General features: G+C 47.5%; 1 protein-coding gene across 1 annotated transcript in view; it reads left to right on the plus strand.

Annotated features, from left to right (window-relative positions):
• SCD5 (stearoyl-CoA desaturase 5) overlaps positions 1-8,300 on the plus strand; it is a 33,381-nt gene extending 25,081 nt beyond the window's left edge. Inside the window, exons 3-5 of the mRNA XM_069781741.1 lie at positions 2,824-3,029; positions 6,510-6,742; positions 7,315-8,300. Of these exons, the coding sequence (XP_069637842.1) occupies positions 2,824-3,029; positions 6,510-6,742; positions 7,315-7,505 (630 nt within the window). The 3' untranslated portion in view covers positions 7,506-8,300. The remainder of the gene's footprint in view (positions 1-2,823; positions 3,030-6,509; positions 6,743-7,314) is intronic.
• The last annotated feature ends 10,162 nt before the right edge of the window (positions 8,301-18,462 follow it).

Consider the following 18,462-nt stretch of genomic DNA (forward strand, 5'->3'; position numbering starts at 1 on the left):
ACTGAGGCTGTTACATAGCCCAATTTGTTGTCACATTTTGGTCTGCAGGTTTATTAAGGGACCTGTTAATGAAACCTCATGTCTGCATTACCGTCACAGCATGATGCTGTTGCTCTCTGCTTTGGAAGCGATTTCATTCCTGTATTTACCTGAAGCTTGATCAAGGGTGATGTGTTCCTGAAAAATGGTTGCTATTAATATGCTCGGAGCATATTTACATGTGCTATGCTCCAGTTTTTAGTGTATTTGTTGCCAACAGTTCTGGCCTCTGGCCTTTATTTCCTCTTAGCATTTGTGGTTTTTAATTAGATGCAATTCAGTTGTTTCACAGCTTCCTAACCCTTTCATCTAGGGAATCATGTTTTTTGCCAGCCCTGCAGGTGTTTGCTGTGGTATGAAGCGCCAAGTTAATTTCTCACAGTATCATTGCTTTGACCTGGTTATCTGCTGTCCCACAAATAATTTTATCAAGTGCTCTTGTGACAAACTGATCAATAGTCTCACTTGAAAAATTACTTCTTGTTAAAAGGACCTTTTCTAGGTGTGCTTCTTGCATTACCCTGTTTTATTTTTAAATGACTTAATCTTGGCATTTTGGCATTTTCCAGTCTTCTGGATATTCCCACGGAAGCCACTTGAAGCAGTGTAGAGGCTTTCATTCCCTTGAATTTCTTTGCAGGAAAAAAATGAGAAGGCAGCAAGGTAAAGATCTCCCCTTGTTCTCATCGAGGAGTTTGGTGACTTCTTTGCTTCACTCAGTTTACTTTGTTCTCTTGTGCAATGGGATAGTTAAGGTGTGACATACTGGACTGCGGGTGAGGAGCTGATCTTTACTGCTTCCTCTCAGCTTAGATGAGTCAGTGCTGCAGAAGAATGTTCCCCTCATCCCCAGCCCACTCCCAGCATCACTGTGGCCATGGTGTGACAACAGTACAGGGCTGAGCACAACTGAATGCAATGGAGCTGAGATCTTTCCAGGGCTTTTGTTCTTCACTTGTCCCTTGTGGGCTCTTGCAGACAGAGAGCATCTTTGCAAGGTTGAAATTGGACATGGAGGCATCTGAGCTGGATTCTTTAGCTGCTCTTTGCAGTTGTTTCTGGAGTCCCCTCAGCAGCACAGGTGGCATCAGTGCTTTCTCTCAGATGTTGGCAGCTGAGAGAAAGAGCAATGATTTCTGCAATGCTTTCAGCGTACAGCTTTTGTCTCTCAAAATATAGATATACACAGTTGTCATTAGCTTGAACTTACTGTGTCCTGCAGTATATTCAGTGCCATGATGGCTGCCGCACTGCGGTTACTTCACAGACACCACAGACGGTTTGCTCAGTTCTGCTGGGAGCAAAACTGCTGTGGTCGGTGGTTGTGGGTGCTGCCGCTGTTCCTAAAAGTAACCCAAGCCCTTCCTTCTTTTGGGTATTACTGCTTGGGTACCTCCCTGGCTGTGCAAAGATGGCAAAGATGGAAATAGCAGAAGAAAGCACAGTCCGCTAAGCACTCTCTGATTAAAGTTCGCACTGTTGTGGATCTGTGCATTAACTAACATTTCCATGTTTTGGTGCTGGTGTTTGGCAATTCAGTTCATAGATGAGAGTGTGGCCCGTGTTTTGCAAGTGTTGTAGATGCTTACAATGCCCTGCACTAATAGCTTGGCACCACTGCAAAAACCACAAGTTTAGTCCGATAGCCAGTGCATCCTGCAGAGCAAACTGGGAGGCTGAAATCACTTTGGCTGAGTAAACTCAGGAACTCTCTCACTTTATGCATCCAAGTCTGAAATTGCAGTCTATCCCTTCCTCCCTGCAATCCACGTAATCCCATTTACCGCCATAAGGCATTTCAGTCACCCATATCAGCTGACAGCTTGAGCAGAGACAGGACTGAACTTGCTTTGTATCTGATCTGGATCCAATGCTGAGCTGATATTACGGGTCTGAGACTTTTATTCCAGCCTGGCTGCAAAGGCGAGACTTGATTTTCCATAAAATAGCCACATCTCCTTTTTTATCTTAATCATAGAATCCTAGAATGGTTTGGGTTGGAAGGGACCTTAAAGATCATCTAGTTCCAACCCCCCTGCCATGGGCAGGGACACCTTCCACTAGATGAGGTTGTTCAAAGCCCCATCCAACCTGGCCTTGAACAATTCCAGGGATGGGGCATCCACAACTTCTCTGGGCAACCTGTTCCAGTGTCTCACCACCCTCACAGTAAGGAATTTCTTCCTAATACCTAATCTAAATCAACCCTCTTTCAGTTTAAAACCACTATCTCTCTTTATATTACTACACTTCCTGGTAAAGAGTCCCTTCCCATCTTTCCTGTAGGCTCCCTTTTAAGTACTGGAAAGCTGTGCTCCTGTACACGTCCCTGCAGACAGCAGTAATTTAAATGGAGGTGCCAGTTTTACTGTGGAAGATGCATCTCTCCAAAAGGCTGAGCAAGTTCAGCTCCTGTTCAGGTCAGGAGAAGTGTCCATCCTTGGACAGCAATCACCCAGGGAGGACACAGGACCAGGGCAGACTGATGATGGTAACTCCCAAGAGGCTGTTGGCTTCCAGCAATCTCCAGCCCTGGGATGTGTCCAATCTGTATGACCGGTTCCCAGAGGATGTCCCATTCTGTGTGGGCACTGAGAGAAGCAATGTGATGGGCTGGCTGGCTGCAAAGCTGGTGTCCCTCAGGATGTCTTTAGTTGATAACCTTTTTTTGAGGAGCATCAGAGAGGGGCTTGTTGCTGTTACTGTGTGGGGAAGGACCTGGAGGTGGTGCTGCTCTAGCAGCACCTGCCTCTCTCCTCTCACCCTGCTGTGCTTTCTGTGCAGAACGACATCTACGAGTGGAGCCGAGACCACCGTGTGCACCACAAGTACTCGGAGACAGACGCGGACCCGCACAACGCCCGCCGTGGCTTCTTCTTCTCCCACATTGGCTGGCTGTTCATGCGCAAGCACCGGGACGTCATAGAGAAGGGGAGGAAACTGGATTTCACTGACCTGCTGGATGACCCTGTTGTCAGGTTCCAAAGAAAGTAAGTGGGAGTGCTGGGCCCTTGTGTGAGGCGAGGTGGAGAGGTACCTCCACCTGGTTGTCTAGTTGTGGCTCATTCCTTATTTTTCTTTCCCTTTTCTCCCTGAAGATATCCCTGCCACCTTGATTGCAGGCATTAGGGCTACTGTCCCTCTGGCCCCCACTATTGCCATGTGGCAGTGAGCCCTGTCCCTCTGCTTTTCCAAAAAGCCAGGGCTGGCTGTGAAAACAGCCACAGCAGCAGTTGCTGGGATCTTGGCCTTCTGCTTTGATTGTTGGAGCAAATGCTGTAATCGCTAACTGCTTTAATGCAGAAGTGCACATTTCACTCTGCAAACTCGTCTTTGGCACTTGTGGGCCAGCGCAGACCAAGCGCTTCCTCTCCCAAGACTGTCATTCTTCACAGGATTAATTATTTCCCTTGAGAATTAGCACAGACCTAGTTCAGTTTGCTACACACTCTCCGAGAGGTGGGGATTGAGCGACATGCTTTGTCCTCTATGTGAGTACCTGTGTTTCAGGCACAAGAAGACTTCTCTCCCTGCAAGCATTTGGTCCAGGTAATTCCGCAAACCACATAAGCTCATTTCTGAGTGTTTTGTGGGTGAGGGGGGCAGTCAGTTGAGTCCAGAAATCAGTTTCTTTTTTGCATTAGAGAAATCCATGCGCTAGCAGAATTACCCCTGCATTGGAAGAGCTCCAGGAGTGAGGAATTCACTGCCCTCCACGTATTTTTGCTTTTACTGGTTCCTCAGTTGGAGGTGCCTGTTTGTGAAGGCTACCTTGCAGTTTGCTGCAGCTTCTCTTGGTTGTGTTATTAACTTTTCCAGGACAAAAGCATCCCACAAGAAGCAGGCTCTACTGCTTTGATTATGCTGCAAATGTTGTATAGTGAAGAAGGATGTTTCCGCAGGGAAGTTACATTCTAGCAAATGTCTCTGCTCTTGATTTGAATTTAGGACTTTGAGTTTACCTTCCCATATCTGGGAAGAAAAATACAGGGTTTTCCTTTCTGTAAGGTTGAAGTGTTGGGGTTTTTGACAGCATGGAAAACCTGGCAGGTCAGATCAGTAAGAATCATAATAAACCCTTCTTTGTCATGTTTCGTTTTAAGGCCAGATCATTAGCTTTGCTGAATTTAGTGGTTCTGGTGTGCTGTGGATGAGGTGCCACTCAAATCAGTTTGAAACCACATCACTTCATCTGAAATCACAGTACTGCTCTAGGCATGACTGACAGCCAAATTTATCCTCTGTGAATAACAGAGCAATAATCCTGCATGTGATGTGAAAGAGGGGCTCACAGGTGAAGTGTCTTCATGACAAAGTTTTCATGTGGTAAAAGCAATGCTGTTCCCCAAGCGTGTATTGAGACATTCGTTCCCTTGAACTCCAGTTAAGGAGGTTTCTCATTCCAGGGTGGATGTTTCAATCAAAGGGAGACAGAGAAAATGTAGTCAGGTGCTCATTCAGATGTGAGATCTCATGTCTTCATCAGAGACTTCAGTCTGGGCTTCTTGCATCTCACAGAATGGTTTTAACTGGTTCCTGATAAGCTGTTCCTGATAATTTTATTTTATTTTCCCGGAGTTGGAGAGGCTTTGAACTTTGAAGGAGTTTTCTGGACTGGAAAATATTTTTCTCCTCCAGCTTTACTTAAATCCTGGCCTTGAAGTGTTGAGGTTTGCAAACCTTATCCACAGCCTGGTTCAGAAGTCAGTCAGATGAGTGGGAAATTATCTGTTATCTTTGGTGGAGCGAAGAATGGGGACTTTTCCTTTGGAGAGCCTTGGCTCAGGTAAGTGAAGATAGAGTTCTGTGAGAGAGCTGAGGAGATGCTGTCTTTTTACTATTGTTGGTGTTGCTGGAGAGCTGCACATCTCCTTCTGGAGCCCAGCATGTGAGGCACAACCTCCGAACAACAACAAAAAATATCAAACAAAAAACTTCCACAGCAAGAAGTTTATTTATTTCATACACAAGATGATCAAAACTAGCTGGTGTATTATAGATGAGAATTATGTGCATGGAAACTTTCTTCCTTCCAAAAATACTGCTAATATTAACATTTTTCCAGCCCTCTCTGGGTTTTAATTGAAAATTGTTTGTTTGTTTTTGTCAAACCAAAGTGACAGTTCCTCCTATCTGAAAAAATACAGCAAATGGAAAGTTTTAATAACTGTTTAACAAATCCAAACTCTGTTCTTCCTCAACCCTTCCACAAAACTCATCAAAAGCAGGGGTCTATTTTAAACCCGTCATATGGGCACAAATAAGATGGGTCTTACTTTGCGTTTCTTTTCTTTTCTTTATGCACCCTTCAAAATCCTGTCACCTCAGCCTACCGCTCCAGTTTCTTTTGGCAGCTTGCTTTGATGATGATACCCTTGGGATCCCTGTGGGCTGGGCTACAGGGAGGTGGAAGGGCTCAATGGGGAAACGGGGCCCTGTTTCCTCTCGAGGTGGGGACACACTGTAGGTGGCTCCCAAGCTGCACTGTCTTGCTGCTCTCCACTTCTGAGCGCCATTAGCCCGTTCTCCATTTAGCCTCATTTATTTCCTATCTCGCTTTTGGCTTTGCCTCCCCACTTCTTGCTGAGCTGCTCCCTTTCTCCACTTGCCTTGGATTAATTCTCCCAGCACAATTTTTCTCTTTGTTTCTCCTGCTACGGTCTCTGCTCTTCACCTCTGTGCTCCCTGCATCCTATGCGCTCTCTTCCCTGCCTTGTCTGGGCGTGGGGCTTTAGCTGTACTATAAAGCTTTCCTGTTTGTTCTCGGACTGTTCGGCTTCCTCCCTCCCCGTTTTGCACTGCACACTGATTTTGTCCAGTATACAGAGGAGTGGCAGGGCTTGTGCCAGCCAGTGGGCTGGGAGAATAGCAGTAATCCTGGCCCCCAGGCCAGGATGCATTTCTCCTCACCTTTGGCAGGGTGCCCACAGTCTCTTGGAAGCTGCTTTGGGTCTGCTGCTGCTGTTGGAGCTCACGCAGCAGCAGTGGTATAGAAAGGAGCTGCTCCTGCCCTGTGCCACAGGTTCCCTTCTGATCTGAGCACGGGGGAAGTCTTTGCCCGCTCTTAGCAGTGAACGTGTTTCAAACAGCTCCACTGATGCCACGCCAAGCCCTAGGCTTTTCCAGTCCCAGAGCCGGACCCTAGGTGCAGGGTGTGCAGCCCAGTCTGTGATTCCCCAGGTTTAAAGGTGCTCAGCGTGGGAGGTTTGCTTTGGGACTGGGTCTCAGCTGTTCAGCTCCAGTGTTATCTGCTGCTTCGGGGTTTTGGGTTGTCTTGGCATTTTGAATTGCACTTGGAAAAATTACGTCATGATTGTGGATGTCTGAAATGTTCCCTGCTGCCCTGGTTATGGGGCCAGCCCAGGTTGTGCCAGGTGCTTCTGGCAGAGCTGTGTCTCCAGAGATCCAACCCCGCTTCATCCCAGCTGTCATTCCCACCACAGTAATGATGTCCTTTTGTTTCCCTGCAGGTATTACAAGAGTTCAGTTGTGCTGATGTGCTTTGTGATTCCTACCTTTGTGCCGTGGTACCTCTGGGGCGAGAGTCTGTGGAACGCCTACTTCCTTGCCTCCATCCTGCGGTACACCATCTCCCTCAATGTCACCTGGCTGGTCAACAGTGCTGCTCACATGTACGGCAACCGCCCTTATAACAAGTACATCAGCCCCAGGCAGAACACCTTTGTCACTCTGGGAGCCATTGGTAAGTGCTGTAGCCCTGGGTAGAGCTTTGCAAATTCAGAGCGATGACATCCCATCCTGTTTCACTCCGATGGGGGTTTTGGGCACCTGCAACTGGACACCGCTTGGAGGCAGGGCTTGGAGGAGGCTGGAACTTGTGCATCCTAGAGGAAGGCTCCCTTGTTCTACTGATGGTGCCCACATTGAAATAATACCATGTAGTCTCTGGGCAGAGACGTGTTCACAGTAGCAATCCTCTCTTCTCAGCAGTCAGCTGGGGGCAGCGCAGCAGAAGTAAGCGACTCTGCTTCTTACTTGGTTGTGCATCTGCCCTCTTGAAGCACTTATGGTTTTCTTCCCTGAGTGTAAGGGGTGGGACGTGCCCCTTCCTACTGGGGAGGGAAGCCCAAAGCACTGAAATGGAGTCCATTGTGGGTCTGCCCCAGCCAGGGGCTCCCATAGCCAGGGGTGGAGCATAACCTGCACTGGATTCAGGACTTGAGAAACAGGCATTGGCATGTCCAACCCGACCGTGTTCCTAAGTTCATAAACGTGCCGGCCATGTGGTCTTTAAACTCCTCTGTTGTTTTTCAGGTGAGGGTTTCCACAACTACCACCACACCTTCCCATTTGACTACTCAGCCAGCGAGCTGGGCCTGAAGTTCAACCCCACCACCTGGTTCATTGACTTCATGTTTTGGTTGGGGTTGGTCACTGACCGCAAGCAGGTTCCGAAGGAGATGATCCAGTCTCGCAAGGAAAGTACTGGAGATGGCAGTGCTTGAAAACTAATGCTTTGCTGTGCCAGCACTGTCATATATGTGGGTGGGTGGGTGTGTGCACACCCTCGTGCCTGTGGTGGATTTATTTTCCTCTGGGTAATACTAGTTTTTTCAGATCAGTTGGGATGAATTAATTCCCCAGGAACAGATTCGGTCCCAGCTTTTTTTCCTTATTAGTTGTCTTATGTCCAAACTTCATACTATTAAGTGTAAAAATGTTATATATTATTTAATATTATAGTTAAACAGGAGAGAGATTTGATTTTAGTCACTGTAGTTCATGTTTGAAATACATTGTAATTTGTTTGTTCATGGTAAACGTTGGCGGGTTGGAGGAACTAACTATTCTTTGCAAGTGCAGTTAGGGGAGATTTTTGTTTCTACTATTAATCAAATATGCTTTTGAGATGCATCTCTCAGATAGAATGGGGCAGGCCACAATGTGCTATTTCAGCTACAGACTAGTAGAAAGGACAGTAATGGCACCGATGAAAAACAGGATGTCCAAGGGGAAAAATTGGCCTAAATTTAGTTAGATGTTAGTTTGAAAACCTGCTTTGTTTTTTCATTAGCCCTGTTAGCCAGCCTAGTGCACTGCTGTCTTTGCTAAATATGAAAACCATTTATTGCTGAGCAGGCTTTTGTGTTGATTAGTCTCTGTACAGGCCAAAAATACCAACTGATGCTATGTTGAGATGATTCCTTTGTTGTCGCATATACATTGTAATTTGTAAAGGTGTAGAGCTCAACCATGTCTTAAGCCAAATAAAGCTTCGGTTTCAATGTTTGGAGACCTAAGTTATATTCTAATTGGTCATGGCCATCAATGCATGCATATTTTAGCTCCTTTTGCACAAGAGGCCTCTTAATCTCTTTTTCTGCCTTTGGCTAGCGGGTCTTAGAAAACTGACCTTTATCTAAGTCAGAGTCTCTACTACTATTTCAGCTGCACGCAACATCCATTGGTTTCTGAGCAAACTATAAAGACAGTTATGTAACTTCTGAATTTTAACAGTTGCCTTCTAAAAAAAAAAAAAGAAAAAACTAAAAAAAAAAAAAAAGAAAAAACTAAAAAAAAAAAAAAACTAAAAAAAAAAAAAAAAAAGGCATGTGGAATTAATGGGACATGTAGCCCTTTGTGTTAGATGTTAGCCAGTGCAGGTGAGAGGCTTTGTACTGTCAGCACTGGAGCACTTTTGAAGATAGAGGGCATGATTTGCATTTATAAAGAAGGTCACCGCCTTGCCCCTGGGAGAGGGAGTGCCTGTGTCCCAGCTGTGCGGCCCCACGCCTTGGGCAAGGCAGGGATCTCGAGATAACTGAGACTCAGGCCCAGATATTTTCAGGAAAGATGTAGAACGGGGTGGGGGTGGGGAATTAAAATGGTTTCTTTTTTGTTCTGTTTCTTGTTTTTTAAATGATGCCATATAATAGAAAAGAGTTGTCTTTATTCTGTGTTTCATTCAGCAGGTGTTTTAACAGTGTTACTTTGCCATTAATAATGTGTAAACTCTTGAGTGATTTACAATAAACAGTTACGAGTTAGACTGACCCCTGTGTTTTATTTTGAAAAGTCTACCAAAGTGGAGGACTTTGTGCATCACACATCAGAATTACAGCAGTGTTTTGCTTGATGTTTCCAGCTATTCAGTTGGTTTCCAAAATGCCTATCCCCTCAGCATTTCTGGTTTCCTCGTCAGTGGAAGAAGAGTGTTGTCAAATGGAAGGGCACCAAGAGATTTGATTACTTTGGGCTTAGTGGCCAAGCTGATAGAGGGGAAAAAGAAAATTCAAGCTGACATAAGCTTGAAAGGAGACTGTGGCAAGTTCTTGCATGTGAAAATCCCACTTTAATAGCAAAATATCAGCCCAGTGTGACTGTAGGATGCTTTGACCAAAAATATTAGGTATTTTGTTTAGGTTTTGCTGTAAGTTCTCCTTGTTTCTGCTGAGATGTGCCTGAAGACCTGGGTGTGCCAGAAGTCGTGTCTTGATGTGCATTCATCTGGAGTTGAGGCCATTTGACAGACACAGGAATTACACGCATATGAGTAGGAGACGCCTCCCCACCACCCCCTGCAGTGCCTGCAGGAGGAGGTAGAAACAGGCTCCCAGAGCTGGGAGGTTTCTGACCTGCTGGTTAGAAAGATAGCGCTGTTGCCTCCTCCTTCGCACAGTTGACGGGCAGTTGGAGAGCAGCAAAAATCATTCGGAACTCGCCTTCAAAATGATGCAGGCAGTGGGTTTGGACTTGATGTTTGAGTGTAGGAGCGAAGCTGGGAAGATGTGCAAATGCCTAATGTTACTGGTGCTCCCATCATTTCTTTTGTGCAATTTCCTGGCTGGAGAACTGCAGTGAATGCACTTTGCAGGTACTTAGATACACATCTTCCTGTTGATCTTTATCATAATTTAGATCCTTTTTTTTTCTTTTGTACTGCTATTACTTGGACTTGCTTAAGCTGATTCTTGTCAAGTATGTTGTGTAAGAAGAATAACTGGCCCTGCAAAGAGGTACATGCTGTTCTGAACTTCTCTGACTACCTGAAATCACAACAAGGTGATATTCCCCCTCCGCGGGTATGAGTTCAGCAGCAACAGCAGTTCCAGTGAGATTCAGGAATCTGAGATTTTGAAACCATTGGCAAGTTACCCATGGTTTTGAAAAACTGAAAGTAAGTAAAGAAACATCATTCAGAAAAGGAAAAGCTCCTCCATCAAATTTCTTATCTTGGAGCTTGTACTACCTGAATTCCTGTTTCTGTAGATGAACTTCTCCATGTGGTGGAGTTGATCAAAATATGTCAGTTAGCCTTTGCAGGAAAACTAGATTTTTGAAGAGAATGCTTGAATTTTGGTAAAACAAGGAATACTTCCATGCATTTCCATTTTTGCTTATTTGTTTTGATGTTTTGCATGTTTGTTTTGAATTTTTTGCTTGTTTTTTTTTGTTTGTTTGTTTGTTTTGTTTTGGAAATCATTTTGGCCGTGTTCTTCTCCCCTTCCTCAAGAAGATGCAGGGTCTCTAGGAGGCAGGAAGGGCCCCAGCTGCCTCCCAGCGCAGCTGCTGGAGCCAACCACAGCTGTGTGCAGTGACACAGGGAAGCCATGAAGCCTTGGTAAATGTGGGTACTGAGGCATGAGCTTCACTTGTTTCTGTGGACTTTGGCACCTCTCCCTGCCGATCTGGTAGTCAAGGTCTCTGCTAGCATTTTCTGAGCAGTGCAAAAGCATTGGGGGACTGCTAGTTGGTGGGTGGCTGGCTGTAGGCTGGGCTAAACCAAGGATACAGTGACTGTGAAACTTTTTTCTAAGACCTGATGGTCTGACAGTGCCTAATCTTCTGTTGTCTCTAACTCCGTTCTCAGCATGTTGAACCACCTGGAATAACACCACGTAGGACTGAGAACGAGGTATTTGTACACTGTCCTGTGCAGTGTTGTGCTGAGTGTTTCCAGGCTCTCGGCTTTGGCACACAGCAGGGAGTGGATCTTTTTTACCTTTTTTCCCGGAACTGGTGGGGCCCTTAGGAAATGCAGTGTTGGCTCAGGAATCACGTGCTCCTTCCACAGCAGAAACCCCTGAGCAGGTTACCTTTCTGTTGTGGAGTGGCTTGAGGAAATGCTATGCCTGGCCTGGGACTTGGCATAATCACTAAAGGAGGATTTCAGCTGTAACTTACAGCATGTACTCAGCTGTGCAAATATTGATGAAAACCCATCAGGGCTGGGTACCAACACAACTGTGAGGGTGTGGCATGAGTCTGAGGTTGTGATAGCTGACTACAGGGGAGCTTCCAGGCTCCATCTAATCCCGTCTCTGCCACGGTCAGGCCCACCAGCTGGGCTGCATTCAGGTAATCCCCCGGAGCAGGATGCAAGCATGAGCAAAACCTGCTGGTAGTGGAGTTACGCCTTGAGAAAGGGGCTGTGGTGAGAGGGCAAGTGCTGCCACTGAAGAAGTGCATCAGGGTTCACAGTCCCTGAAAATCCGCCAAGTGGAACAGACACCTCCTATGCCATCTCCTGTCCGGCAGCCCCACTGCTGCGCTCAGGAAAGCTGGTGGCCGTCCTGCTCTGTGCCATCAGATCAGGTGCTGCACCAGGGTCCTGCGCAGCAGCACCGAGACTTTACTTGGCCCTTTGGCACTCGGATGCACAGCTTTAGCATGGGGGCCTGGGGTGGGAAAAGGGTGCGTGGTCAGCCCTGGGCTGGTCACCATATCCCTGAGCCAGTTTAAAAATACCTGGTGAAAGTGGGGGATTGCTGGGGGGATGTGCAGGGATGCAGAGGAGGCTGCTTTGGGCATTGGGGGCAGATTTCTGCCAAGTCCCTTCAGTGGCTCTGCTGTTCTCTTGTTACCCTGGGTGATGTCTGCATCCTTATCTCCCTCTGCAGCTTGCAAGTGCAAGGCAACTGCTGTCCTCTGGCTGGTGTTGATAATTTTTGGGGCCCAGAAATCAGCAGCCACAACGTGGCTTTCTGGAAATAAGCCCAGCAGATGGGAAATGCAGCCTGACTTCAGGTATCGCATTGAGCTGTTGGAGTGGGAGGCTGCTAGGAATAAAAAAGTCTTCTGAAAGGCCTGCTGTGTTCATGTGAGCCTGGGAGTCCATGCCAGGCTGGAAAACATGGTGACAGACCTATAGGCTCTGGTCAGCTGATGTCTAGGGTATTTATAGCTGGGAAGGCTCTCAGCTTGGAGGGATTTTTAACAGTTGATGATGTATCAGCTCCCAGACTGTGGCCCCAAAGGCATGGCCAGGCTGGACTTGTATTACCTTGGTATTTTTGCTCCTGGACTGTTTTGTAGCCATACCCTTTTATGTAGAAGGGGTCTCACAGGGAGTTATGGGGCTCCTTTCCACCACCTTCTGGGGTGCTTCTGGGAATCAAAGTACAATTTCCCTTAAGATCTTCTTCTAAAAGAAGAATGAAAAGAAAAAAACAAAAGCAGAGCTCAGTGGGAAAAGAGACATTTGCTAACACGTGCCCCAGCTCCTGCAGTGGCTGCAGCTCAGTAGTGCCTAGCCCAGGAGCTGAAACATCTGGTATCCAGGGGTGCACAGCCAGCAATGCCAGCCCCACTAGATGGGGAGGGAACCCAAAACCCCCAAAACCTAGCAAAGTGCTGAGTTTGTGGAGTAGCCAGAGGTGCCCCTGCACGAGCAGAGCTGCCCACTGAATGGTTTGGGGGCTTTTGCTGTTTAAATAATAGAATCATAGAATCATTTAGGTTGGAAAAGACCTTCAAGATCATCGAGTCCAACCATCATCCATGCCCACTAAACCATGTTCCGGAGTACCCCATCTACTCGCTTTTTGAATACCTCCAGGGATGGTGACACCACCACTTCCCTGGGCAGCCTATTCCAATGTCTGACAACCCTCTCCGTAAAGAAATTTTTCCTAATATCTAACCTAAATCTCCCTTGCTGCAACTTGAGGCCATTTCCTCTTGTCCTATCTATGTCCTATCTGACAGAAGAGACCAGCACCCACCTCACTACAACCTCCTTTCAGGTAGTTGTAGAGAGGGATAAGGTCTCCCCTCAGCCTCCTTTTCTCCAGACTAAACAGCCCCAGCTCCCTCAGCTGCTCCTCATAAGACTTGTGCTCCAGGCCCCTCACCAACTTGGTTGCCCTTCTCTGGACACACTCCAGCACCTCAATGTCTTTCCTGTTAATGAGGGGCCCAAAACTGAACACAGGACTTGAGGTGCGGCCTCACCAGTGCCCAGTACAGGGGAACAATCACCTCCCTGCTCCTGCTGGCCACACTATTTCTGATACAGGCCAGGATGCTGTTGGCCTTCTTGGCCACCTGGGCACACTGCTGGCTCATATTCAGCCGGCTGTCAGCCAGCACGCCCAGGTCTTTCTCTGCCAGGCAGCTTTCCAGCCACCTTCCCCAAGCCCGTAGTGCTGCATGGGGTTGCAGTGACCGAAGTGTAGGACCCGGCACTTGGCCTTGTTGAACCTCATACGATTGGCCTCAGCCCATTGATCCAGCCTGTCCAGATCTCTGTAGAGCCTCTCTACCCTCAAGCAGATCGACCTTGCCTCCCAATTTGGCGTCATCTGCAAACTTGCTGAGGGTGCACTCAATCCCCTCATCCAAATCACTGAAAAAGATATTAAACAGAATGGGGCCCAACACCAAGCCCTGGAGAACACCACTTGTGACCTGCCACCAACTGGATTTCACCCCATTCACCACAACCTCTGGGCTCGGCCATCCAGCCAGTTTTTCACCCAGCGAAGAGTACACTTGTCCAAGCCATGAGCTGCCAGCTTCTCAAGGAGTATGCCATGAGAGACAGTGTCAAAGGCCTTGCTGAAGTCAAGGTAGACAACATCCACAGCCTTTCCCTCATCCACTAGGCGGGTCACCCGGTCATAGAAGGAGATCAAGTTGGTCAAGCAGGACCTGCCTTTCGTAAACCCATGCTCACTGGACCTGATCCCCTGCTTATCCTGGACTTGCCATGTGAGTGCTCTCAAGACAAACCGTTCCATAATCTTCCCCGGTACCAAGGTCAGGCTGACAGGACCGTAGTTCCCCGGATCCTCCCTCCGACCCTTCTTCTAAATGGGAGTCACACTGGCAAGCCTCCAGTCCTCTGGGACCTCCCCCATTGACCAGGATCGCTGATAGATGATAGAGAGTGGCTTGGCAAGGACCTCTGCCAGTTTCCTCAGTACTCTTGGATGGATCCCATCGGGTCCCATAGATTTGTGAGTGTCCAGATGGCATAGTAGGTCACTATTTCCTCCTGGATTAAGGGGGGTATGTTCTGCTCTTCATCCTTACCTTCCAGCTCAAGGGGTGGAGTACCCTGAGGATAACTGGTCTCCCTATTAAAGACTGAGGCAAAGAAGGCATTAAGTACCTTGGCCTTTTCCTCATCTCTGGTGGCTACGTTCCCTTCTGTATCCATTAAAGGATAGATATTCTCCTTGGGATTCTTTTTACTGTTAACATATTTGTAAAAACATTTTTCGTCGTCCCTTACAATAGTGGCCAGATTTAGTTCTAGCTGAGCTTTTGCCTTTCTAATTTCATCTCTGTATGATCTAACAAGATCCCTGTACTCCTCCCAAGTTGCCCGCCCTCTCTTCCAGAGATGATAAACTCTCCTTTTTTTCTTGACTCCTAGCAAAAGCTCCCCATTCAGCCAGGCCGGTCGTTTTCCTTGGCGGTTTGACTTGCAGCACATGGGAATAGCCTGGTCCTGAGCCATTAAGATTTCCTTCTTAAAGAATGTCCATTCCTCCTGGACCCCTTTGCCCTTCAGGACCGTCTCCCAAGGGACTCTCTCAACCAGTGCCTTGAAGAGGCCAAAGTTAGCCCTCCAGAAGTCCATAGTGGTAGTTTTGCTAACCCCCTTCCTTGCCTCACCAAGAATTGAAAATTGTATCATTTCATGGTCGCTAAGCCCAAGACGGCCTCAGGCCATCACACCTCCCACCAATCCTTCCCTGTTCGTAAACAATAGATCGAGCAAGGCTCCTCCCGTGGTTGGGTCACCCACCAGCTGTGTCAGGAAGTTATCTTCCACACGCTCCAGGAACCTCCTCGATTGTTTACTCACTGCTGTGTTGTATTTCCAGCAGTCATCTGGAAAGTTAAAGTCCCCCACAAGGACAAGGGCACACGATTGAGACTACTGTCAGCCGCTTGTAGAACGATTCATCCGTCTCTTCAACCTGGTTGGGTGGTCTATAACAGACTCCCAGCACAATATCAGCCTTACTGGCTTTCCCTCTCATCCTCATCCATAAGCACTCCACCTTGTCATCAGAATCATGCAGCTCTGTACAGTCAAAACATTCCCTAACATAGAGAGCCACCCCACCACCTCTTCTACCTTGCCTATCCCTTCTGAAGAGCTTGTAGCCATCCATTGCAGCACTCCAGTCGTGCGAGTCATCCCACCATGTTTCCGTGAAATCACCCCTCACACATGGGGCGCATTGCATTTACTGAGTGCTTCTCCCGCTGTCCAGCTTTCTAGAGAGTTAAACCCTGATTTAGGCTTTTTCTGAGAAAATGATAGCAGAATTCCCACTCTGGTTTTGCATATCTGCAGCCAGCTGACCCCGGCAGGCCTGTCCAGCTGCTCTGCGCCCCAGCTGCCACCATACCCATCCCATCCTGCTGGCTTTGGTACAGCCATGCTGAGTCCCAGAGAAGTCAAGGGTTTGCAGCCTCACACCAGGAGCTGTGCTGCTGCCCCCCTCCCCTTCCTGCACCAGCCATGGCCAAGCCAGGGTTAAAGTCAAAAGGGCAGGGAGCAAAGGTATGGCCCCAGAGCCCTGCCCCACACCAGCTGCATCTGTAAAGATAAATCCACTGCCCAAGAGAAGCAGATGAGCAGCAAAGACTGCAAGCAGGACCAAAAAAAAAAAAAAAAAAAAAAATCCCTTTTTGTGGGCCTTGGAAAATGCCTGAGAGAAAAGCTCCAGTAAGTGGCACAGATAAAAACCGTAGGTGAAATGGTGCCTGCCATCTCTGCACGGTAATGCCTGACCTCAATATTAACTGGGGGTACTAAATTTTCCTGGCTGACATAATTCCACTAGTGTTTATAGCATAACAATAGGAAATCATTATTTTACTAAATCTCATTATTCTTAAAAAAAAAAATTGTATTTTTTACAGTGTTTTCTCTACTTCATATAGGACTATCCTCCTGCCAGGCCAGAACACGCGCCCGTTGGGGCCAGGGCATACCAGCCTGCAGGTCTCATCTGCACACACCGGCACTTCAAGGTTTCCTCCACAGAGTTCAGACCCTGACTGTCTTATGGGAAAGTCCTGTTTATCCCATGTATTTGCCATCACAGAGATTATTTTTTTGAATTCTCTTTTTATGGAAAAAATTTTGAAATCTTGTATCCATTTTCTCCATTTCCCTTCCTACCATTTAAATGGTGTCACTTTCTTGCAGTAAGATGGGGTGGGTCACTTCAATTTGCTGCTCCGGTCCCAAATTCTGGTGAATTTTTCTCAGTTGGGATCACATAGGCAAACTGGGAAGAGGGAGCACTTCATCTTGGAGGGCTGGGATCTGGGGATATTTCTTAGAGTGAGAGAGAGCACTTTGCAGGTGACTGCCTTTCCAGCAAATCCTGAGCGCACCTGTTAATGTTAATGCCAAGCCAAGGATGTGCATGCTCAGATGGTGTCTGTTTAGCAGTGGGGCATTTGGAGAAATGAAGTCTATCACAATATTTAAAAAGCTGGATGAAGGAACAGATGGCTTTGATGAGAGATGATCTGGCTAATGAAATGAGGGTTAACACTTAGATAGAGAAACAGTTTCTTAGGCCCTGTATTTAGCCCATGCATCAGGGTATGGAGCAGCTCCAATGGCTGCTGCTGAGCGATCCCTCACCCCTTTCCTCTGCTGCTCCTGTTTCTAGGTGGGTGGCGGTTCTTGCCAAGCCTCACTCCAGCTTTGGAGCAGAAAGGAGCAGGACAGGAAAATCAGGTGGTAAATCTATTTTCAGAGGAGATATATTCCCTAGGAATGAAAGCAACCTCAAAGCAATTCCCTTTTCCGTTTTCCTCACCTTTGTGTACCTTTCCCCTCCCAAAAACCAGCCCAGTAAAACTGTAGCCAGTCTTCAGTGGTAATATCACCCTGGGGAGGACTGCAATTAGAAGGGAATGAGGTTGCTTTGTTTCTTCCTGAGCTGTGAGTGAGGTCTGCAAGGGCAGGGGTTAGCTCTGCGGTAGTCCTCTCTTTTACATGAAAAATAAAATATCTCTGAGGCCTGATCCTACTACTTGATGTCAGGACATGGGAGCCCAGCCTTCCTACTTCTCTGTTGCTGGAAGAAAGTGGATGCAGAGATGGCACGCAGTTTGCTTCCCATGAAGAGCACTAATGTCGTGAAATTTGGACAGGGAACATGCATGTGCTGTAAGGCATTGGGGGGAGGAAATATTAACAGACAGCAAAGAAAAGCTGTAATTTTGAACATTTCCTTGCATTGGAGCATGTCCCCTTTCTGGGCTACGTGAACTGCCAGGCAGATCCCCAGTGGGTCTCAGCGGCCCAACAGAAAAACCCAGTGAGGACTGGGGCAGGAGAAGTCATGTGCTGCTCACAGCATCCCAGGAGCATTGTCACGTCTGTGCACCAGCATCACTGCAGTCGTGTCTTTGAAGTTACATGGGCTGAGCAGGGAGGGACATCAGTGTCAGCCTCTGGCACACCCACCCCTAGGAAAGCCAGGCGTAACCCCAAACGAGATGGGGGAACATACTTGTGGCTACTCGTCTTTGCCAAGGTAGAGTTGGTGGAGACATGGGAGGAAAGACTCTTTCCACAGGTCAAGGTGAGTTTGCAGCGGGCTTTGGGACGTGCAGCGTTACTGCGAGGGAGGTGTGTGATGTGTTATTGTGGGATACACATTATTGTGTTCAAAACACACGCCCACATGCCCTACCTGTCTACCTACCTTTGCACCCACACACCCCTTGGCAGGGGGATGCCGCAGGACAAGGTTCACAGGAGAGACACTGCTCCTCCTGTGGGACTGGTGTGCCGTGAAGAAGGGATTGTAAGAAATATCCTCGTGGGCCCATGGAACACCACCCCTTGACAGCTGGTGCCTCCCTGCACCTCTGTTGTGTCCTGCACTGGGTGGGCTCTAGTGCATGTTTGATGTCCCCAGGCTGTGCCCTTTTTTTTAAGCCACGATTTTTTAATTTGTGAGAGGTCTTTGGTGGGCCTGTCAGCATCATGCGTTTTCCAGCACTTGAAGGAACACCATCTGCTCAAAAAAGAGCTGTGAACAAAATGTCTCAGATGCTCAGAGTTTACCAGAAATTAAATTGCTTTAAAATCCCATATGCTGCATTGTTTTCCTTCCAGCTTTGGCTGACGGCAGAGGTGAAGTGACTAAGGCAGTTTCTGATTAGTTGCTGCATTTTCCTTTCTGGCCA

This window comes from Haliaeetus albicilla, chromosome 1 (genome assembly GCF_947461875.1).
Source record: "Haliaeetus albicilla chromosome 1, bHalAlb1.1, whole genome shotgun sequence".
In the NCBI taxonomy this organism is placed as follows: Eukaryota; Metazoa; Chordata; class Aves; order Accipitriformes; family Accipitridae; genus Haliaeetus; species Haliaeetus albicilla.